This window comes from Musca autumnalis, unplaced genomic scaffold, assembly GCF_047663935.1.
Source record: "Musca autumnalis isolate F117 unplaced genomic scaffold, ASM4766393v1 scaffold_5, whole genome shotgun sequence".
Taxonomy (NCBI): Eukaryota; Metazoa; Arthropoda; class Insecta; order Diptera; family Muscidae; genus Musca; species Musca autumnalis.
This window is the reverse complement of record NW_027412088.1, coordinates 67094972-67115195: the sequence shown is the minus strand read 5'-3', so window position 1 is coordinate 67115195 and position 20224 is coordinate 67094972. Positions and strand designations below refer to the sequence as shown.

General features: G+C 36.5%; 3 protein-coding genes across 3 annotated transcripts; 1 reads left to right on the top strand and 2 right to left on the bottom strand.

Moving 5' to 3' along the window:
* Positions 1–4867: 4867 nt before the first annotated feature.
* On the bottom strand, positions 4868–9083 carry RNASEK (Ribonuclease kappa). The gene is made up of 3 exons (XM_073992575.1): positions 8850–9083; positions 8491–8610; positions 4868–6037 (listed from the first exon to the last, which is right to left on the bottom strand). The coding sequence occupies exons 1-3, from the start codon at positions 8916–8918 to the stop codon at positions 5939–5941; spliced, it is 288 nt and encodes a 95-aa protein (XP_073848676.1). The 5' UTR covers positions 8919–9083; the 3' UTR covers positions 4868–5938.
* Positions 9084–12711: 3628 nt separating this feature from the next.
* kune (claudin) lies at positions 12712–14170 on the top strand. The gene has a single exon (XM_073989574.1). It carries the CDS (start codon positions 12882–12884, stop codon positions 13710–13712), a length of 831 nt encoding a protein of 276 aa, XP_073845675.1. The 5' UTR covers positions 12712–12881; the 3' UTR covers positions 13713–14170.
* A 454-nt stretch (positions 14171–14624) lies between these two features.
* On the bottom strand, positions 14625–16760 carry Josd (Josephin domain containing). The gene is made up of 3 exons (XM_073988877.1): positions 16490–16760; positions 16252–16423; positions 14625–15402 (listed from the first exon to the last, which is right to left on the bottom strand). Exons 1-3 carry the CDS (start codon positions 16557–16559, stop codon positions 15021–15023), a joined length of 624 nt encoding a protein of 207 aa, XP_073844978.1. The 5' UTR covers positions 16560–16760; the 3' UTR covers positions 14625–15020.
* Positions 16761–20224: the final 3464 nt, after the last annotated feature.

Here is a 20224-nt window from a genome sequence, read left to right as displayed (position 1 = left end):
TGCATTTCGCAACGCGACACGACTCGCCTCGCTGTACGGAATCGGCCCATTAAGCATCTCGATATTCATAAGGGCACCTGGCTGTCGCCAGATCAAAGAACAAGAAATCAAATTGGTCACGTTGTGATAGATGGAAGACATGCATCAAGCGTGTTGAATGTACGATCGTTCCGAGGTGCAAACATAGACTCGGACCACTACCTTGTTGCAGCAAACGTACCAGATTAAACGTAGCAAACAAAGTGCGAACAGACACAACACGGAAGTTGGACATCGGTAAGCTGCAATTACAACAGATAGCTACAGCATATTCCACTCAACTGGCCCAACTGCTTAATCAAAGAACTCCTCATCCCGATAACATATCAGGACAATGGCAAAACATTGCCCACTCCATGCAAACAGCCGCAAAATCAGTACTTGGATACCAGAGATCTCCACCAAGGAATCCATGGTATGACCAGCAGTGTCGTGCTGCTACCGAAGAGAAAAATGCGGCATATAGGGCTACTTTACAATCAGTAGCAACGCGTAGCGCACGAGAGAGATATCGGGAGAAAAGGAGAGAGGAGAAACGTCTTTACTTCAGGAAAAAGAGAGAGATAGAAGGCGGGTGAACAAATCGAGATGTACAGGAGACAGAATGAAGTCCGAAAATTCTACCAAAGAGTGAAACATCAAACTGATGGCTTTGGAACTGGCACATCCTCCAGTAGAGACTAGCAAGGTAATTTGGTAACTGATACATATAGTGTGCTAAGGATATGGAAAGAACATTTTTCCAAACTGTTAGTATCCAATAGTAGCGAAGTCGGCGAAGATACCACAGATCCAATCCCAGAAGATGGTATTGAATGTATACCACCCGGCCAAGGTGAGGTAAAGGCAGCAATAAACCGGCTGAAGAATAATAAGGTAGCAGAAGCTGATGGCCTACCAGCCGAGCTGTTTAAAAGCGGAGGCGACACGTTGATAAGTTGTATACATCAGCTAGTTAGCTCCATCTGGCAGGAAGAACGTATACGTGAACGATTGGAAGAGATAAGACTCCCTATCGCCTACAAGATAGTGTCAGGGATATTGTGCGAACGACTAAAGCCCGTGGTCAACGAAATAATTGGACCATACCAATACGGCTTTAGACCTGGCAAGTCCACCATTGACCAGATATTTACCCTGCGCCAAATCCTGGAGAATACCCAAGAGATGCAGATCGACACCTACCACCTTTTTGTCGATTATAAAGCAGCCTTCGACAGCCCGCTACGTTCAAAGGTATTCCAAGCCATCAGGTATGTGATGAAAATCGATTTCGATCGATTTCGAACGAGTCCAAAACGACTGTAGGTGTGATGCATGTACATATTTCGATCTCGAATTGTTTTCGATATCGGTTTCATATTCCATTGTGTTCTATGGAAAATTGATCAAAAAAAGGGTGTGATGCAATCCGATAATCGTTTATTTTTCTCGTTTTGAAAACGGTCATATTTTTGTGGTCGATTTATAAACGATGTAATGAATTTTGAGAGACTATTACGAGAAAAGGATTGAAATGTAAGCTCGGATAGAGAATAGATAAATTTAGATTTATTTTCCATACTTTTGGCATATTTTGTTGAGAAAATTTTTGATATTTTGATAAAAAATCATAGAAAAAGTGTACGTTTAAAATCTGTGTTTTCTCCAAATTGGTGAAGGCACCACCTTAATATGTTGTTATGCACTGTTTGTAGTTCTCATCATGTAATAGCACAAGAATTCCCTCACTAAGCTTCCATATATGCCCATTTTAATAAGAACACACATTTATCTTATTTTTCATTAAATTTATTTCGGTTTTTGCCTTCGCCACAACAAAAAAATATTTTATGCCGCTTTCATCTGAGGATTTGGGGTCACTAGTCTGTTTTTTGTTTGGAGGAATTTAATGAAATTGAAACAACGTGAATTGAAATTCGATGCGGTTTCCATCACATCTAAATACGATTCACTCGTTTTGGGCAAATCGTTTTCATACCAAATCGATTCGGAATTCATCACATACCTGCATATCTGAATTTGGTATCCCCGCGAAGCTCATTCGGCTTTGTAAAATGACTCTAACTGACACAAGATCTTCATTTAAAATAGGAAAGAACCTCTCCGAAGAGTTTTGTACCAAAAGAGGTTTCAGACAAGGAGACGGCCTTTTCTGATCTTTTCAACATCCTGCTAGAAAAGTTTATACGAGAGGCAAACGTTTAAAGAAGTGGCACAATCTACACCAATAGGCACATGTTTCTTGCTTATGCTGATGATATAGACATCATGGGACGATCAGTAAAAGAAGTAACCGAGTAGCAACAGATGCTACTTTGGCTTAAGTAACCACGTCAAAAACAATGCCACAACGCGTCAAACGAAAATAACGCTTAACAAAACTCTGATACTACCCGTGCTTATGTATGGTTCCGAAGCCTGGATACTTGCGCAAGCAGATAAGACAGTGCTTGGGTGTTTGAGAGAAAAAATCTTCGAAAGACCTACGGACCAATTTGCGTTGACGGTGAATATCGACGTCGTATGAACCACGGGCTGTATCTGCTATACGACATCAATATAGTTAAACGTATCGAGATGCCGGCATTGCGTTGGTTAGGCCATACAATAAGAATGAGCGACGACGAACCCGCGATAGAACAGTGATGGTGGCTCTTGACTTATCAAAAGCCTTTGATACAGTCAGGCACTCCACGCTGTTTGAGGACATTGAGCAGACAACCCTCCGGCCAAGCTTGAAACGTTGGATAGTCAACTATATGTGTGGACGCCAGTCGTACGTGGAATTCAGGAATAAGAAGTCCAAACCCCGTAGAGTGAAACAGGGAGTTCCCAAAGGTGGGGTGATATCTCCGGAACTGTTTAACCTCTACCTCTCCTGTATTCCACCCCCTCCAGACTGCATTGAGATCGTGACGTATGCGGATGATTGCACGATCTTGGCATCGGGTACCTATCCTGATGACATCTGTGAGAGACTGAACAACTATTTAACTGATCTTACCACCTTTTTCCATTCGAGAAATATGCAGATTTCCCCCACAAAATCTACAGCCACTCTGTTCACCACATGGACAGCGCAGTTTGGACGTGAGTTGAATGTCGTGGTCGACGGTAGCAGAATTCCGACCACGAACTGCCCTAAAATTTTAGGGGTCACATTCGACACTACATTCACGTCGTGCCACAGCTATCTGCGACAAGTTGAAAAGTAGAAACAAGGTCCTCAAGTCCCTGGCCGGCAGCACTTGGGGTGCAGATAAATAAACCTTGTTGACCACATATAACGCGATAGGTCGGTCTGTGGTAAGCTATGCGGCTCCAGTCTGGTCTCCGAGATTGTGTGATTCGAACTGGAAAAAGATTCAAACTTGCCAGAATGCAGCCCTGAGAACAGCGACAGGGTGCCTCCTCAAATCTTCAGTGGACCATCTACATGAGGAGGCAAAAATTCTTCCTGTAAAGCAACACAATGAGATGCTTTCGTTGCAGTACCTGCTTGGATGTTATCGTGTGAGCCATCCCAATCACCATCTTGTGGGTAGGCCCGGCCCATTCAGGGAGATCAGGAAGGATATCCATGCTCTAGAGGGAGAGGTCCAACGATACAGGAGAGAACCCCTAGATCAACAAGCATATCAAGCAGGATTGAATAGCATTCACACGGACGCAGTTGCCAAGGCCTTAAGCAATTATAGTGTGAATAAAGTACTCGGAGTACATCCTCCATCTATCGCAGCTGAGGAACGTCAGCTGCCACGACAAACTAGAGTAGTTTTGGCTCAACTACGCTCGGGATATTGCAGTCGCTTAAATTCTTATTGGGCGGAAATCGATCGCGCCGTGCAAGACATCTGCCCAGTATGCGGCACGACACACAACACCTTTTTAACTGCCCCGCCAAACCTACCCATCTAACTCCAGTGGATCTATGGCTACATCCCATCGAAGCAGTCACTTTTCTTGAACTGGAGATAGACCCAGAGCCAGATTGAACAGAGGAACGAACAAATAAACATAACAAAAACACTGTTACAACAACAACAACGAACCCGCTAAAAAGGCGTATAAATTCGAGCCACATGGCGGTGCACGCAGAATTGACAGGCCAAAGAAAAGATTGCGCAAACAAGTAGATGAAGAGATAACAAGGCACGGTATTCCAGAAAGCGAAGCACCAAACAGAGAGAATTGGAGATCTTTTCTTAGTTCGGTCTATGGAACAAATGTTCTGTAATGGGCCAGCTAAGTAAGATTGTCTACGGGCCACTGCCTACTTTGAGTTATAGACCGTCAATCGTATCAGCCACCTGACTTCCCGCTGCACCATCTTCTGCATTCTTCTGAAGCAGCTCCACTCTTCTCCGAGGAGAATTTTACAGAACTTTCAGAGCTAAAGTGGCACTCTACAACATTAAATTTATTTTAATTTTTATTATTTGGCCTGTTCCCGTACTTTATAAAGTGGTAAAAGTCGTAAAAGTTGTAAAAGTCGTAAACGATTTTCATATAAATTTTGTGTACGGGAACGCAAAATGTGTAAAAGTGGTAAAAATTGTAAAAACTTTTTAGTTCTGGAACAGAGCTATTATTGGCACTTAAAAATTTCCACTTACCAACAATCGTTGTTGTTGCAGCAGCATTTGGCCAAACGGACGTTACCTCTTGAAGTCAATTTGGTCTAAACTTTGCACATTGTTATATTTCTACCGGACATAGATCAGGTTCGAATATGTACTGTATCAGAAGAACTAACGTCGTCATTTCATGTTAGTAAGTTCATCGTTAACATGTTTTTTCAACAATTAATCAATACACACACATGTTTAGTTTGTTTTGTATATGTATTTATTTTATTATAATAATCTTTATTGACAGCAATTATACAGTATTGTGGATTGTATTTTCATTTATTAACGCTTATATAATTTACATAAACATCTCGGTATATTAATATATAGTTAAAAACAGAAAAAATGAAAATTGAGTTTTGAAATTAGGCACGATCAACGTAAAGCAATTGTAAAATAAGAAACTTACACACACACGATGAAATATATTAATACATATTTGTTTTACAATTAACTTTCGTTGAATCTAAACCAATATTTTCGAACATACTTTGAATAAATGTTCTGAATACAAATTCAAAAAAAAAAATATAATCATATCTGTTATAAAAAAAAAACCAAGAAAAAAAACAGATTTCCGTCTCTCAATTATACAGGTAGACAACAATGACTAAAATATTAAATAAACAAACAAACAGAAAAATAAACTAAACTGGATTTGGGGGAAAATAATAAAAGGAAAATACTTTTGTTATTTTGCAAAAACATCAGACAAAATATGTATTGAAAAACAATTTTTGTGAAAACTTAAAATAAAGTTCTTTTCATATAGGGCAACGTTGACGATCTTAAGGAATGTTGTTCGAAATATGTGTTGACGAAATGAATAATACACACTGATTGAAGATGGATTCAAAACGAAAGAAAAACACCATTGGTTAAATTAAACACAAATATTGGGGAAATTTTCTTTTGAACAGGGTATTATTATTACAAAAAAATAATAGATTTTGATGATCGTCATTGTGTTGTTGTTGTTTGTTGCAATTATTATTATTTTTAATGATTGATTTACTTAGTTGGTGGAAAACGAATTTGAATTTAAGTAACTAGACAACTAGAGTTTACATTTAATAAAGCAAACGAAACATCCAATTGCAGGCTTTACATGTTTGTTCTGTATGTAGGGGTGGGCGGGGGATGAAGGTTTGGAATTTAACAATGTTGTTCATGATGCTTATTGTATAAGTTCCCCGTCTTTTTGCCTCCAAAGATAACACTGCAACATCCCTCAGTACAAGTTTCGTTATCGAAAGAAAAAAAACTTAGTTGGCAGTTACTCGACTGTTGACATAAAATTGTTGAGCAGATAACAATAGAGTCAGCACATAGATGCATGCTGCAATCCAACAGTTGTAAGCGTTCTGTAAATGGAGAATTAAAATAAATGATTAGAATATCCGATATAGTCTAAATTGTTAATAACGTCTTTAATTTCTTCAATTTATGTTGCGAAATGGTGATCGAATTCCAGAGGTTTCTTTTCAAAGTATTAATTTTGTTAAAAATTGGCTCTTTTTAAGTTATTACAAATAAAACAGAGAAATATTCCCATGGAAGTAACATATGCCCTCAGATTTTTATTTTAAAAATACGCCGGAGGAGAATGCACCCGTATCTGCAGACTATAGGAGACTTTAACTCTACTTGTCACTTTCAAAAAATCGAAAAAATATTATTGGCTTATTTTGAAGTACAGGTAGTATAGAGTATGCCGCAAAAAATTCAACTCGATCGGATTTGTCTGAGATATGAGCATTAGAAGGGAACAATTTATTGTGATTTGTATGTAGCGTGGAAACTTTAAACGCGTGTTTCTCGAAATGGCATTTTTGAAGTCGGTGCCAACTATAGCTCTAAAACGAATAGACCGATCTTCATATGGTTTGGCGAGCTTATTACATACATAAAAAGCTTGTCTTTAAGCGAGATAATTTTTTTTTAAATTGTTTTGCCCGAATTTTTTTTTGGCGTGCACAACTAGGGGTAACCCCTTATGGGTACTTTACACGATCTGTTTTTTACATATGAGTTGTCACTTTGCATATACATTTTGTACGGGAGAAGTGACAACTCATATGTAAAAAACACATCGTGTGAAGTAGCCATTAAGCGGGAAATCCAAGCTGAAGCTCCCTTAGGTATAAAGCGTATAACTTCCCAACATAGGTAAACGGCCGTTGTGGACCGCCCACGGTTATTATATTTGTTGTTTTGGTTGTCCTTACAAGGTTCCCGATGCTCCATTCTAAGAGATTTATTTGAAATCTGAATGAAAGAAAATAACCGCACGTACCGAAACGTTTCCTCTCAAAGGGATTTCCGTTCAAGACGTCACATCTAAGAATATGCTTACTGCCAAGGATCGAAATAACCAGCCGTTTGGGTATTGCTGGACCATTCGACCTCGAAGAAGAGAACAGTCGGTACCTATAAAGTCCTTAAAGCCAAATGGACTTGCGCAGTCGAACCATTCCACTCAGCCACATGAGTCTGAATGTCTTAACAGCAAGTCTGTGATGTTAAAGAAGGGCTGGAGCAAGACCAGGCCTTGAAAAGACATAATAAAGTAGCCACAGGATGCAGTTTACATATCCTGAGTATCGAGAACGGAGAAAGGTGTGGAGCTAAAAACCCAGCAGCTCTGCTAACTGATGGACCATCAATCACAATACAGGCTGATAATCCGAAGTCGATTGTATAGGGTTTCCGCTTGAGTGAATAATTGGAGACTTCCAAGGTTCCAAGTCCTACTGCTAAGAGGTTAGTGGGCCAACGGCAGTCAGCCCAATCGGTTTCTTACGCGAACGTCCTCTTTTAAAAACATGGCCTGTAAAAAAGCGCAACATCCCCATTAACCTTGGAGTTTGATTTCATTTTACTTATTTCTAATTTTACATGTATCCAAAGCCTTCAAGCCTACTAGTGCGAACACACTATGCATAACAATACGATTTTCCCAGAAGGTTGATTGAGAATCATTTGGGTGCAAAAGACGGTTGATAGAAATCGTAACTTCTGATGAGAAGGTTGTCAGTCGAACGGGATTCGGCAGAACATACATAAACTATCCTGATAATTGCAGCGACAACATTGTTACCGCCCCCGTATGCGGCAGAGGCTTTAAAGATGTTTGTGTGAACATTTTTTTTTTTTTTTTGTAATTCTTAAAAAGGACCATCCAAGGCTAAAAACCTTTTTGAAATTAGGTAAAGTGATTGCAACCTGGACTTCATCTTAATAAGCTGGCAATAATCCGGAAGATTTATGTGGGTATCCTATATTGTTTGGGGGTGATATTTATTGGATTCTCCCTTGTGTTTCATTTAGTTAGGTGTTACAGTCAATTCTATGAAGTAACGCTTCATTTATTAGAAGCTTGTCGTCATACAGATAGATGCCAGAACTTCAAAGTGATTCCCTTCCTTTAAGGAAATCCCGTTTTTACCAACAACTCATGAATCACTTTGAAAATCACAACAAATGTTATCAGCAAAGAGTAGCTACTAACACTTTATCATATTTTAATAAAACACGTATAATGATAAATCCAATACACACATACACCGAAATTATGGAATGAACGAAGTAAACAGATCACGAGAACACTATATTTACATTATTGTTAAGTTCAATGTGTGATTTTACGCAATTAATTGGATTTTGTTTTTAAACACGACAAAATTTGATCATTTAATAAAAACCAATATTAACTATTCTCAAGGTCAATCGCGTACACTGTATACCTCCAAGTCTATGTTCGGTTCTTTAAACACTGTTTTGACAGCGGAAATTAAATTATTAAATAGTATATTACCTGATTGTAAGCATTATTGGCAGCTGTATAGAATTCTTCCAAACTGTGGTATTCCTCTTCAATGGGCAAATCCTCAATCAAGGCTACACTGTGGATATAGAAGAACAAGCCCATCAACACCTAGAACAAAAAATATAAAATTTAAATACATTTTCAATAAATTAATTTCAATCGATTTCTATGGTATAGTTTTTTACTTAAAACATCTTCATCACCACTCCACCCTTTTTTTGATAGGCTATGAGGGCTCTAACAGGGAAATAACAGCGAATTTTTTTCGTCATCGCCATTGTTTCGGGGGCAAAACATTACTCGACAGCCTCATATCTACACACAAAACACTTTTTTTCACTACTCACCAATTGGATAATGCCCCAAACGGAGATGATCAAACCACAGAGGGATAGTTTAGGACCACAGATTTTCATTTTGCCTGTTTTTTGTTGGTTTTTTTACAGATGGACTCGAACAATATATCGCCTTGATTTTTTTCGTATTTTCCTGTTGGGAAAATTGGAATTTGCGAAGTATACGTCAAGTCAGGTGAAAATCATGTGACAGTTGTCGTTGTCGAATACAACCCACAAGTAGACAACGAAGGCGTTTCAAATTTTTAATGTCGGCGACGTAATTGAATAGCAGACCTAAATTAAATAGCGCTTAATAAAATAAATATTTTTATTTTAATTATTTCTAGCTTGTTGTTTGTGTAATTTAGAAATTGCTGACAATAAAGGGGTTTATATTAATTAATATTATGAAATTATTTTCAATAAGAAAATATCGGGCGCTGTTGTTCAGCTTTTAAAAATATTGCGAAATTTCTGGCGTATAGTTTTGTTGGACGATATATTGCAAGATGAGAACTTTGTGTTTTTTTAATGGGATGAAGCCTCATTTTTCTGGCAAGCACCGACAATTTTTTAGGACGCGGTAAACGATACAACGCCTGAAAGTTCCGGATTCTATAGAATGAAAAATTCACGATTTTCCAAGCCTAAATTTGTGTAAAGGAATAAAGAAATGCAGGATCGCATTTTATGGTCTGTTCCTTTACTTTTAAAAATGGTAAAACCGGCAATAGTAGTAAAAGTTGTAAATTGATCCCATATGAATTGTATGGTGCCTGAAGTAAAGGAACGCTTTTCGAGTAAAAAGTGGTAAAACTTGAAGATTCTTGCACGTAAAGGAACAGAGCTTTAATTAGGCAGTACCTGGCCTTTATTCATTTAAATAAAATTGAGCGTGAAGCAAGCAACAAAAGTCATTGTGTTTCTACCTTAAAGGTAGAAACACAATGAAATACGCCGCTTTTTCACGCTCAGTTTAATGTAAAAGACTAGAGGCCAAGTACTACCTAATTCAAATGAATTAGACAGCATTTGAATTAGGTAGTAATTGGCCTTTAATATTTTACATGAAACTGAATGTGAAAAAAGCGGCGTATTTCATTCTGTTCACACCTTAAAGTATAAACACAATGAAATACGCCGCTTTTTCACGCTCAAATGAATTAGGCAGCATTTGAATTAGGTTGTACTTGGCCTTTAATCTTTTACACGAAACCATGGTACAATAATACAGGTAGCATTATCATGCCAGCTGATGGTAACATAATGTGTCAATTGCATTGAATTGATGTCAAATTTTGACATCTTATGTTGCCAACAATTGCCGATGCGGCTACCTGTGTATTTGTACCATGCACGAAACTGAGCGTAAAAAAAGCGGCTCACACCTTAAAGGTGCGAACAGAATGAAAAATTCTCGTTTATCCAAGCCCCAATTTATGTATAAGAATAAAGAAATCTAAGATCGCATTTGTATTGGTTAGTACTTGGTCTTTGTTCATTTACATTAAATTGAGCGTGAAGCATGCAATAACAGACATTGTGTTTCTACCTTAAAGATGTTAAGAAAATGAAATACGCCACTTTTTTCAAGCTCAGTTTCATGTAAAAGATTAAAAACCAAGTACTACCTAATACAAATGCTGTTTAATTAGTTTTTTTAATTAGGTAGTACTTCGCCTTTAAGGCCTGCGTACATAAGCTGCCTTGCCTGCTTACCTTGCTTACTTCTGATAAAAGAATAAAAAAGAAAAGGGCAACCCAATTCGAAATTTCCTCGGCCTTCTTTATTCTTTTATTTTTATTATGTCAAAAATGAAGCAGGAAAGCATGGAAATCAGGCAGAGCAGCTTATGTACGCAGGCCTTTAGTCTTTTACATGAAACTGAGCGTGAAAAAGCGGCGTATTTCATTGTGTTTCTACCTTAAAGGTTTTTTATGTTGCCTTCCCATCATTAGTTCAGCTTTCGACATGGACTCTAACTGCACTCCACTCCGTCTCGTGAACTACCGCAAAAATAGCTGTGTTCCTTTACTTACCTGAGGTTACCATTTTTCCCATTTGTTACCATTTTTAACCTGCAAAGCGTTCCTTAACCCCGAAAAGCGGCAAAACTGGAAGCAATTTTTAAGAGAGTGAGAGGGGAGAGAGAGCGAAAATGGCTTTCTCTTCTACCACAGGCTACCAGCAAAATTTCTGCAGGTAAAAAATGGCAGAACTGATTTTTCGACTTTTGTTTGACGATTATTTCACAAATAGACGATAAACAGAAGAAAAAGTCGAAAACTTAATTAAAAACTGTGAAATAAAAGACGAAAATTGATTTTTTATGTTTCTTTTTGACATTGCTGCCAGATATATCATTTTTCCGTTCCTTTACTTTTCTGGTAAAAATGTTCATGAGAGAGCAATTTTGAGCAACTTTGACACTTTTCTCTTTTACCACACTTACCATTAAAAAAGTAAAGGAACAAAGCTCATGTTCGCAACTTAAGTTTTTATTTCTTTATTTTACAACAAATTCTTATGAGGTTTCTACACGGTATGTTTTTTACATATTTGTGCATACCAAGTGTCATTTTTTACAAATCTGAATTTTGTACACATGTGGTCTGTTCCCGAACTCCAAGAATCTACTAATTTTTACTATTTTTTTCGATAACATAAAGGAAAAAATGTTATCGTAGTAAAAATTAGTAGCTTCTTGCAGGTTCTGGAACATACCAATGGTGTGAACCATACAGAAATTTCAATGCATCAAAGTGTTATGTGCATACATATGTATATTTTTCGAATAAAACGCGCTCTATTCTCGTCTGTACAACCAAAGGTAAAGAGCTGTTTTGTTTGTGCGCGTTTGAGAAAACGAATGAAAAATAAAATTTTGCCGTGCAGAAAGAATTACATATGGGCAAAAAAAAGTGACAGTTGCTATGCATGAATATGTAAAAAACATACAGTGTAGAAACCCCATTAGAAATGTATACACTCTCTCTTATTTTTAGAATAAACGATTTTGCCAGCGGCGGATAAGGATCAAGCAACTGTTTTTTTTTTGTATGGATCTCTAAAGCAAAAATTCAGTTTTTAGGCAATGTGGGTAGAAAAGAGTATTGAGGAGCTTTTTCCTCTCCGCTCTCTTCCAAAAAACTCAATTTACTTTAACGAGAAATTTGTGTGTCTAAACACAGACGTATAATTGTATCCAACGGAGTACACTTTTCATAACTCCGTGTGAACTGCATCGAAGGATGTTGTGAAATCATATGGTCTGTTCCTTTACTTTTGAAAATGGTAAAACTGGCAAAAGTAGCAAAAGTTGTAATCTACTTCCATATGAATTGTATGGTGTCTGAAGTAAAGGAACGCTTTTCGAGTAAAAAGTTGTAAAACTTGAAGATTCTTGCACGTAAAGGAACAGGGCTATAACGCCACATGCACAACTTCCAAAATTTTTTGTTGGGATTGTGTTTCTATCTTTAGCTCTGTTCCTTTACGTTCAAGACTCATCAAGTTTTACCACTTTTTACTTGAAAAGCGTTCCTTTACTTCAGACACCATACAATTCATATGGGAACATTTTACAACTTTTACTACCTTTGCCGGTTTTACCATTTTCTAAAGTAAAGGAACAGACCAAGATCTATTTAACAGGTCACGTAAGTAGCACAAATACAACTCTGTTTCGGCCAAAAATTCTTCAATATGTCAAAATGTTTGTTTACGTTTTCATACAATTTATTCACAATAACAAAAAATTTGACAGATCATTTTACGCCACCTTATTATTTCATCATGGAACAGACCATTTATACGACCAAAAGATTAGTTTCTACAACGCTTTTAAAATAGGTCCAATTTGCACACAATCTCATAACAACTCTGTGTTTATTATGGAATGAATGTGTCAGTGTGGATTGTATCTTTATTAGTGTTATTTGTTGGGCGTGGAACGAACTGTGGAAACTCAGGAAAATAATTGTGAAAATTAAGAGCAAAATTCCATTCTAACAATTAGGACCTGCGAAGAACAACTCAAAATGGGTGCCAGCAATCGAAATACCCGTATTGCAGTTGGAATTTCTGCCTTAGCATTTACACTATTTCTCATAGCATTTGTTACTCCATACTGGCTGGTTACAGATGGTCGACTACGTGATCCACGATTTACTAATTTGGGTCTGTGGGAAGTGTGCTTTAACAATTTCCAAGATATTCATCGTTTCTACGAAACCCGTTTCAATGGATGCATGTGGGTCTTTGAAGAGGAATATTATATTATACACGATTTCCTATTACCTGGGTTCTACATAGCTGTACAAGTGTTTGCAACGTTGTGCTTTGTTATGTGTTTGATTGCTCTACCGTTGACACTGTCATTTTTGCGTACCTCAAGAGATGATGATCGTTATGTGTTTCTATTGCTTACCATTGGATCGTGTCAAATATTGGGTTCATTGTTTGGCTTCATAGCTGTGGTGGTGTTTGGTGCCAAGGGAGATTCGCGTGATTGGATGCCTCATTGGCAAAATAATGATATGGGTTGGTCATTTGCTTTGGGAGTTGTTGGTGCAATCTTTTTAATGCCCGGTGGAGTTTTATATATGATAGAGGCACGTCGTGAACGTTATAAGCGTTTGAATGAAATTAGTACCCGTGAAGCAGCTAGTGAATATGGTGGCGGTGATGATTACTATTCGCAACAGGTGCCAGCACAAATACAACAACAGCCAGTGCAGCAGCAGCAACCAACGATTCAAGATTATTATAATCCACAACCAAGTCGCCCAAGACGTCCTCAACCTGGCCATCGTACACCAACAGCTCCGCCTCCGGTTGTTATGGGTGGTGGCATACAAACTGACATTTAAGTAAGGCAGTTCATATCTACATTACAATTGTACAATTACAAGAAACATATCCGTCCACAAGTGTTTTTATAATTATTTGTAGTCAACTACATGTCCATTTATATATGTATTCTATACATAAAACGAATCTCGACCATTTTCCGAGTACTCGAAATATTATTTTTTTCTGAAATATAGTGGCCTTATTAATTTATAATGTATTTGATAAAACTAAGCAGCTTAACATTCCATATACATATGTATGTTTGTATGAATCTCGTGTTTGTATATGTCTAATGAATGTCCTTTTAATTAGAAATAATAAATTGTGTATCAAAGCATTCCATCACAAGTATTTATAGAAGAATACGTTATTATAACTATAGCACATTATTGGACTTTAATATTTAATACCATTTACAAATTTATACCCAATCTTTTACAAGTTTTTATTATTGAAATAAAGAAAATAAACCTTACGATGAGTTATTTATTTTGATGAAAAGGATACTTAAGTTTGGTAAAGTATTACGAGTTCTGCAGATGTTGGGTATTTTGAAGGTGTAAACTAAATATCGGCACAAGTCGTATATCGAAATAAATACTTGTCACAAAGTTAAAATTTTACCACGGATTCTCCTATTAAACGAACATCAAAGAACGGAAAGCGGATACTTAACCCATGTTGATTCGATTCTACATGCATATATATGTTCCCATATACATCCCCGAGAGACACAGGAGACTTCTTTCATATCAATGAGTGCACGCCGATTTTTTTTTTACATGGCATGAAAAGTCGCCTCTTTTACGATGAGAGCAAAAGTTTACGAGAGCTGTATCCAAAACTAATCTTTTAGGCTTGAGTTTGTAAAAAAGGCGCCAAACCTCAATGGTTCCCGAGTTATAAGTCATTAAAAACAAAAACCAAGCTATATTTTAAACAGCATATTTTACCTTTATTTTATTCCAGATCCGAATTTTTCTCTTTCTTTTCCATTATTAAAAAAAGAACATTATTCTATACCTATTAAGAGATTATAATAAAGCATTTTTTACAAGAAGTCAAATAAAAATATATAATAATTATTATTAACAAAACGTGTACGTATTAATTTGTTTAATCCATTTGGGTAGAGTTATTCCAAAGAACAAAATCTACCCAGACTAGTCTTTTTTCGCTTTTCTTTGTTTTTGTATAAATACTCCCTCTCTACATTCGTAGTTCATCATTTTCATAATCATATGAAACAATTTTTTAACCATTTTTACAACCTTGAAATATTATACAAATCCTTTTAGTATCCTCAATACAATATCTACACAAACTCACGAAACATGACCATTCATCGTTGTAGAATTTGTATTGCTCTTATCCAAATTCGTTGTTGCTGCTGTTTCATTTGTTGGCGATTCCTTTAACCATTTCTTAGGTTGTTCATTATCATTGGCACTTGATTCGACAATAACAAATAATTCACGATCATTTGATTGTAGCTGTTGTTTTAGAAATGCAAATAACTGCTCTTCGTTGCCTATGCATTCCGGTGTTTGTAATTTTGAGTCTAAATTATAATATTTTCCATCAATTTGTCGTACAGCAATCCAATGTCTTTTACGCAGTGGCAGTGTTATAAAGCCAAATTTATAATCTGAAGGCACGTTTAGAATGAAACCAACAATCGCGTTCAGATCAATACATGAAGGGTCTCTGGAAGAAAAGTGGAAAAAAATTATAGTAAGTATTAGGGTAGATATTTGAACATAGATACAAAGGAGAGATAATAACGGGGTATAAAGTTCTTTGGAGGTCCACAGTCCACACTTCAAAGTTCCGAAAATTACTTTGTTTAAAGGCAGGCTACTGAAAAAAAAATTGAAAATACTTTGTTGCAGTGGCCGAGATTTGCACCTGTCCATAGGAGAAAGTCTAAAACCCAGACTGAAGGCCGACAACTTTGAAAAAATTAAAATTTAAAAGAAAATGTTCCCCTACAGCAGATTTGCCCCTGTTCATAGGTGAAAGTTATAATCCCCGATCTAAGGCCGGCTATTTAAAAATACATAGTATTGTATACGTTATAATCCCTGATCTAAGACCGGCTATTTAGAAATACATAGTATTGTATACAATAGTGTATTCCGTAAGCTTTACAATGGCATCCATATTATCATTATTCGTTCAGATTTTTTTTTAATAAGGACAAAATAAATACCAGTCATAAAAGTTTCAATGTTTTTCGTTAGCTGGGAAAGTATTCAATTTGTTCCAACGGTTAAATTCATTTTTTCTATAAATTGAAATTGTCTTAGGCAGACTTAAGTGGGCTGCTTTGAAGTACCTAATTTTAATTAATTAATTAAATGTTACTTGGTCAAAAACTATGCCTTTAAATGTTGGGACCCTACATATGTAAATGATTCTGTACATTGACCTGGAACTTGAGATTTTCTTCATGCTCAAATGTACTTCAGGAAAACAGAAATACCTCTACAAGCCCTTGGTGTATCACCTCCACTTTCTCTTTTTACTACCTTACCCTTACCAAACTCTACTTACTTTCGCTTATCGAACCAACAGGCCTCACAGTTTTTCATTTGCAATGCTGCCATTATAACATTTACATCATAATTTCCTAATCCAAGCATAGAACGATGGGGATTTAGAAAAACATTGGGATTTAAATTGGTACATATTTGATCCAGTTGCTCCTTGGTAAATGCTTGGCGAGCTGCAGAAAAACGAAACTTTACATTAGAAGAAAATTAGCAACAAATAGTTCAGTGGCTAAACTTACATTGAAATAAATTATTCAAAGTGTGTAAAGCACATAATTGTCGAGTTTGCCTTTCATGATATACTGGCATATTTTAATATATTCGAGAAATGCTTTCTTGTCTGTCTGTAAATCTGATGATGATGTTGTTTTGGTTTTGCGAGTTGTGTTTTGGGACGTCCTAGTTCAATAGAAGGATTCCATGAAAAGAACTACAGAATGTATGCACATATTTTGTTTAACTAGTTCAATAAGCAAAAAAATCTAACGGCCAGCTGATTGGTTTCAATCTGTCAAATTTTTTGTTATTGTGAATAAATTGTATGAAAACGTAAACAAACATTTTGACATATTGAAGAATTTTTGACCAAAACAGAGTTGTATTTGTGCTACTTACGTGACCTGTTAAATAGATCTTGGTTTTGTGGATGTAAGAAAGTAAGTTAGTAGTCACACGTACAAATTTTTCGAAAAAGTAAAATGTATTTTTATTAAATAAAAGCAATTGTTTTTTGTCCTTTTTGATTTCTGTGAACTATTTGTGCAAAATGTCAACAAAAGCGTAGACATTTCCGCCATTTTCATTTCTAAATTAATGGTGGTGACAAATTAACGATAATATCGATAGTAATCGTTTTTTAAACTATTATATCGAAAATATCTAATGGTGGGAATATCGATGGTTTGCCAGCTCTAGCATATATCCCTCAATAGTAGAGCTGGCAAAAATCGATGGCACTATCGATAGTATTTGGTCTGTTCCAGTACTGCAAGAATCTACTAATTTTTACTATTTTTTTCGATAACATAAAGGAAAAAATGTTATCGTAGTAAAAATTAGTAGCTTCTTGCAGGTTCTGGAACAGAGCAATTGATTCTTTTTTTAAAATTGCTGTTCCAGAACCTGCAAGAAAAAAATAGTAAAAATTAGTAGATTCTTGCAGTTCTGAAACATACCTAAAATTAAATATCGATAGATAGTTTTGTCTATCGATACTATGGGATTAAAAACCCCTAACTTAAAATGCAGTAAAGGCCTACGTACATAAGCTGCCTCTCCTGCTTATCTTGCTTACTCCTGATCATGGCAGAACTACCAGGTAGTGGTATCACACCAGCTGATCGAATATGAAAAGTCAAATCCCTTTATAAAAAAATTATTTTTGTTGTAATTTCCCCAACAACATAAAGAAAGTTTTGACATAACATATTCAAAATTGTACGATGCCACTACCTGGGTAATTGTGCCATGCTCCTGATAAAAGAATAAAAAAGAAAAGGGCAACTCAGTTCGAAATTTCCTCGGCCTTCTTTAAGGCCCCCACTCATTTATCAGTCTGTGCCGTCAGTCCGATGAACCCTTTCTGTATGTGTGACTGACAAGTGTGTAGCACGAACCATCAGTCAAGTCTAAAAGCTTGAATTTCTCCTCCACAAATGAATGATTTCTACGTTTTTTGTGTTCCTACACGAACATTATTTTCTGTTTTTCAAAATTGTTTATTGACAATTTGAAAATAAACACAATTCACCCCGACTGATGGGGGTTCATTTTGAAATCAAAACTATTTTGATTTTCATCAGTCTTGAAAAAGTCAAACATACATTCTCAAAATTTCAAAAATTTACACATACTACCATAAATGCAGGGCAATCAGGCAGAGCAACCTTAAGGCCTGCATACATAAGCTGCTCTGCCTTAAGGCCTGCGTACATAAGCTGCCTTGTCTGCTTACCTTGCTTACTTCTGATAAAAGAATAAAAAAGAAAAGGGCAATCCAGTTCGAAATTTCCTCGGCCTTCTTTATTCTTTTATTTTTATAATGTCAAAAATGAAGCAGGAAAGCAAGGCAATCAGGCAGAGCAGCTTATGTACGCAGGCCTTGATTGCCTTGCTTTCCTGCTTCATTTTTGACATAATAAAAATAATAGAATAAAGAGGAAATTTCGAACTGGGTTGCCATCAGTTGGAAATTGGGTCGGCCTTCTTTGTTCTTTTATTTTTTATTGAAGCAGCAAAGCAAGGCAATCAGGCAAAGCAGATTATGTACTCAGGCCTTTAAGGCTTTGTCTGTGAACAACCTATCTCACCAACAAACTGACAATTGCCGCAAGGAAAAGTGCCTAGTATAGATACGGACCTATAGTGGTCCCGGTCCGCACTATCGTGATTTCATTGCAAAAATTTCATGAAATTGGGCTTTTTTAGCCCCGGTCCACACTAAAGCGATTTCAATGAAATAATAAAATTAGGCGTTCTTAGATTGAGTTGCATACTGCTCAATGGAATTGATAGTTGAAACCCAGTGGATTAAGTGCAAGCGGAGTATTACTCTACTGTAGAACTCAATCTAGGCCCGGGAAATGCGTCCCTCGATCGAGTACCGTAGTCCCGGTCCACACTAAAGCAATTTCAATGAAATAATTTCATAAACTTAGGCGGTCCGTAGTGCGACACGTTTCGCGTTGAAAACAACAACCACATGAAAAATGTGTAAGTGATGCCAAGTTTGTTATTGAAGTTTTCATGTGGTTGTTGTTACGCGACGCTCAACTGACCGTATGTGCCGCGGCCTTTACACCATGTTCATAAGTCACGGTCCACACTACAGTAATTTCACTGAAATTTTGACACGAAATTATGCGTCTCTAGATCGAGTTCCATAGTAGAGTAATATCATAAAAATGCTGTAGTGGGAGAATCGAGCTAAGAACGCCTAATTTCATGAAATTTTTTAATGAAATTCATATTAGTGTGGACCGGGACTAAAGGAAAATACTGTCAAATGAAAAATATATAAAGAAAATATTTTTCATTTCATATTTTCATAGAACAAGAATCCAGCCCCAGTGCTTTAATTACGTTTTTCTGTTCTGGAACAAAACAATTATATTATTTTAATTCATGTTTTCTGATTTTTAAATTTCTGGTCTTTTTAATAAATGTTTCAAATTTTCTATTTTCAGAATTAACGAGAGAGAGCTGCCAAAATAAAGCTGAAAACAAATCCAACGTTTGGGTAAAGTTTTGTGTCATTTCTTTCTTTGTTTCTACCACACAAAATTATAAAATAGTCCCGGTCCACACTAGAGTGATTTCATTGAAAAAATTGCATGAAATTATGCGTCTCTAGATCGACCTCCATAGTAAGATAAATGGTCTGTTCCAGGACTGCAAGAATCTACTAATTTTTACTATTTTCTTCGATAGCATAAAGGGAAAATTGTTATCGTAGTAAAAATTAGCAGATTCTTGCAGGTCCTACAACAGAGCAAAAATCATAAAATTGCTGTTGTGGGGAATTCGATTTAAGAACACCTAGTGTGGACCGGGACTAATGGCCCCGGCACATACGGTCCGTTGAGCGTCGCGTTACAACAACCACATGAAAACTTCGATAACAAACTTGGCATCACTTACACTTTTTTCATGTGGTTGTTGTTTCTAACGCGTGGCGCGACGCACAACGGACCGTATGTGCCGGGGCCATAAGTTGACTTTTGGGTAAAGTATGTCCCGGTCCACACTAGCGTGAATTTCATTAACAAATTTCATGAAATTAGGTGTTCTTAAATCGAATTCCCCATTACAGCAATTTTATGATTTTACTCTACTATGGACGTCGATCTAGAGACGCATAATTTCATATTAAAATTTCAATGAAATTACTGTAGTGTGGACCGGGACTTAATTCTTTTGATATACAGACTTTCAGACTGGCATTTGATTTTAGTTTCATGCCTATGCATCTACCT

What these genes read in the sequence shown, in the direction of transcription:
- Josd (XM_073988877.1), bottom strand. Translation starts at nt 16,559, where the DNA reads ATGCCAGTATATCATGAAAGGCAAACTCGACAATTATGTGCTTTACAC. An exon ending in TTTGAATAATTTATTTCAAT is followed by an intron (nt 16,424 to 16,489) that starts GTAAGTTTAGCC and finishes GTTTTTCTGCAG; the next exon opens with CTCGCCAAGCATTTACCAAG. An exon ending in TGTTGGTTCGATAAGCGAAA is followed by an intron (nt 15,403 to 16,251) that starts GTAAGTAGAGTT and finishes CTTTTCTTCCAG; the next exon opens with AGACCCTTCATGTATTGATC.
- RNASEK (XM_073992575.1), bottom strand. Translation starts at nt 8,918, where the DNA reads ATGAAAATCTGTGGTCCTAAACTATCCCTCTGTGGTTTGATCATCTCC. An exon ending in TTTGGGGCATTATCCAATTG is followed by an intron (nt 8,611 to 8,849) that starts GTGAGTAGTGAA and finishes TTTTTGTTCTAG; the next exon opens with GTGTTGATGGGCTTGTTCTT. An exon ending in CCAATAATGCTTACAATCAG is followed by an intron (nt 6,038 to 8,490) that starts GTAATATACTAT and finishes CTCCATTTACAG; the next exon opens with AACGCTTACAACTGTTGGAT.
- kune (XM_073989574.1), top strand. Translation starts at nt 12,882, where the DNA reads ATGGGTGCCAGCAATCGAAATACCCGTATTGCAGTTGGAATTTCTGCC.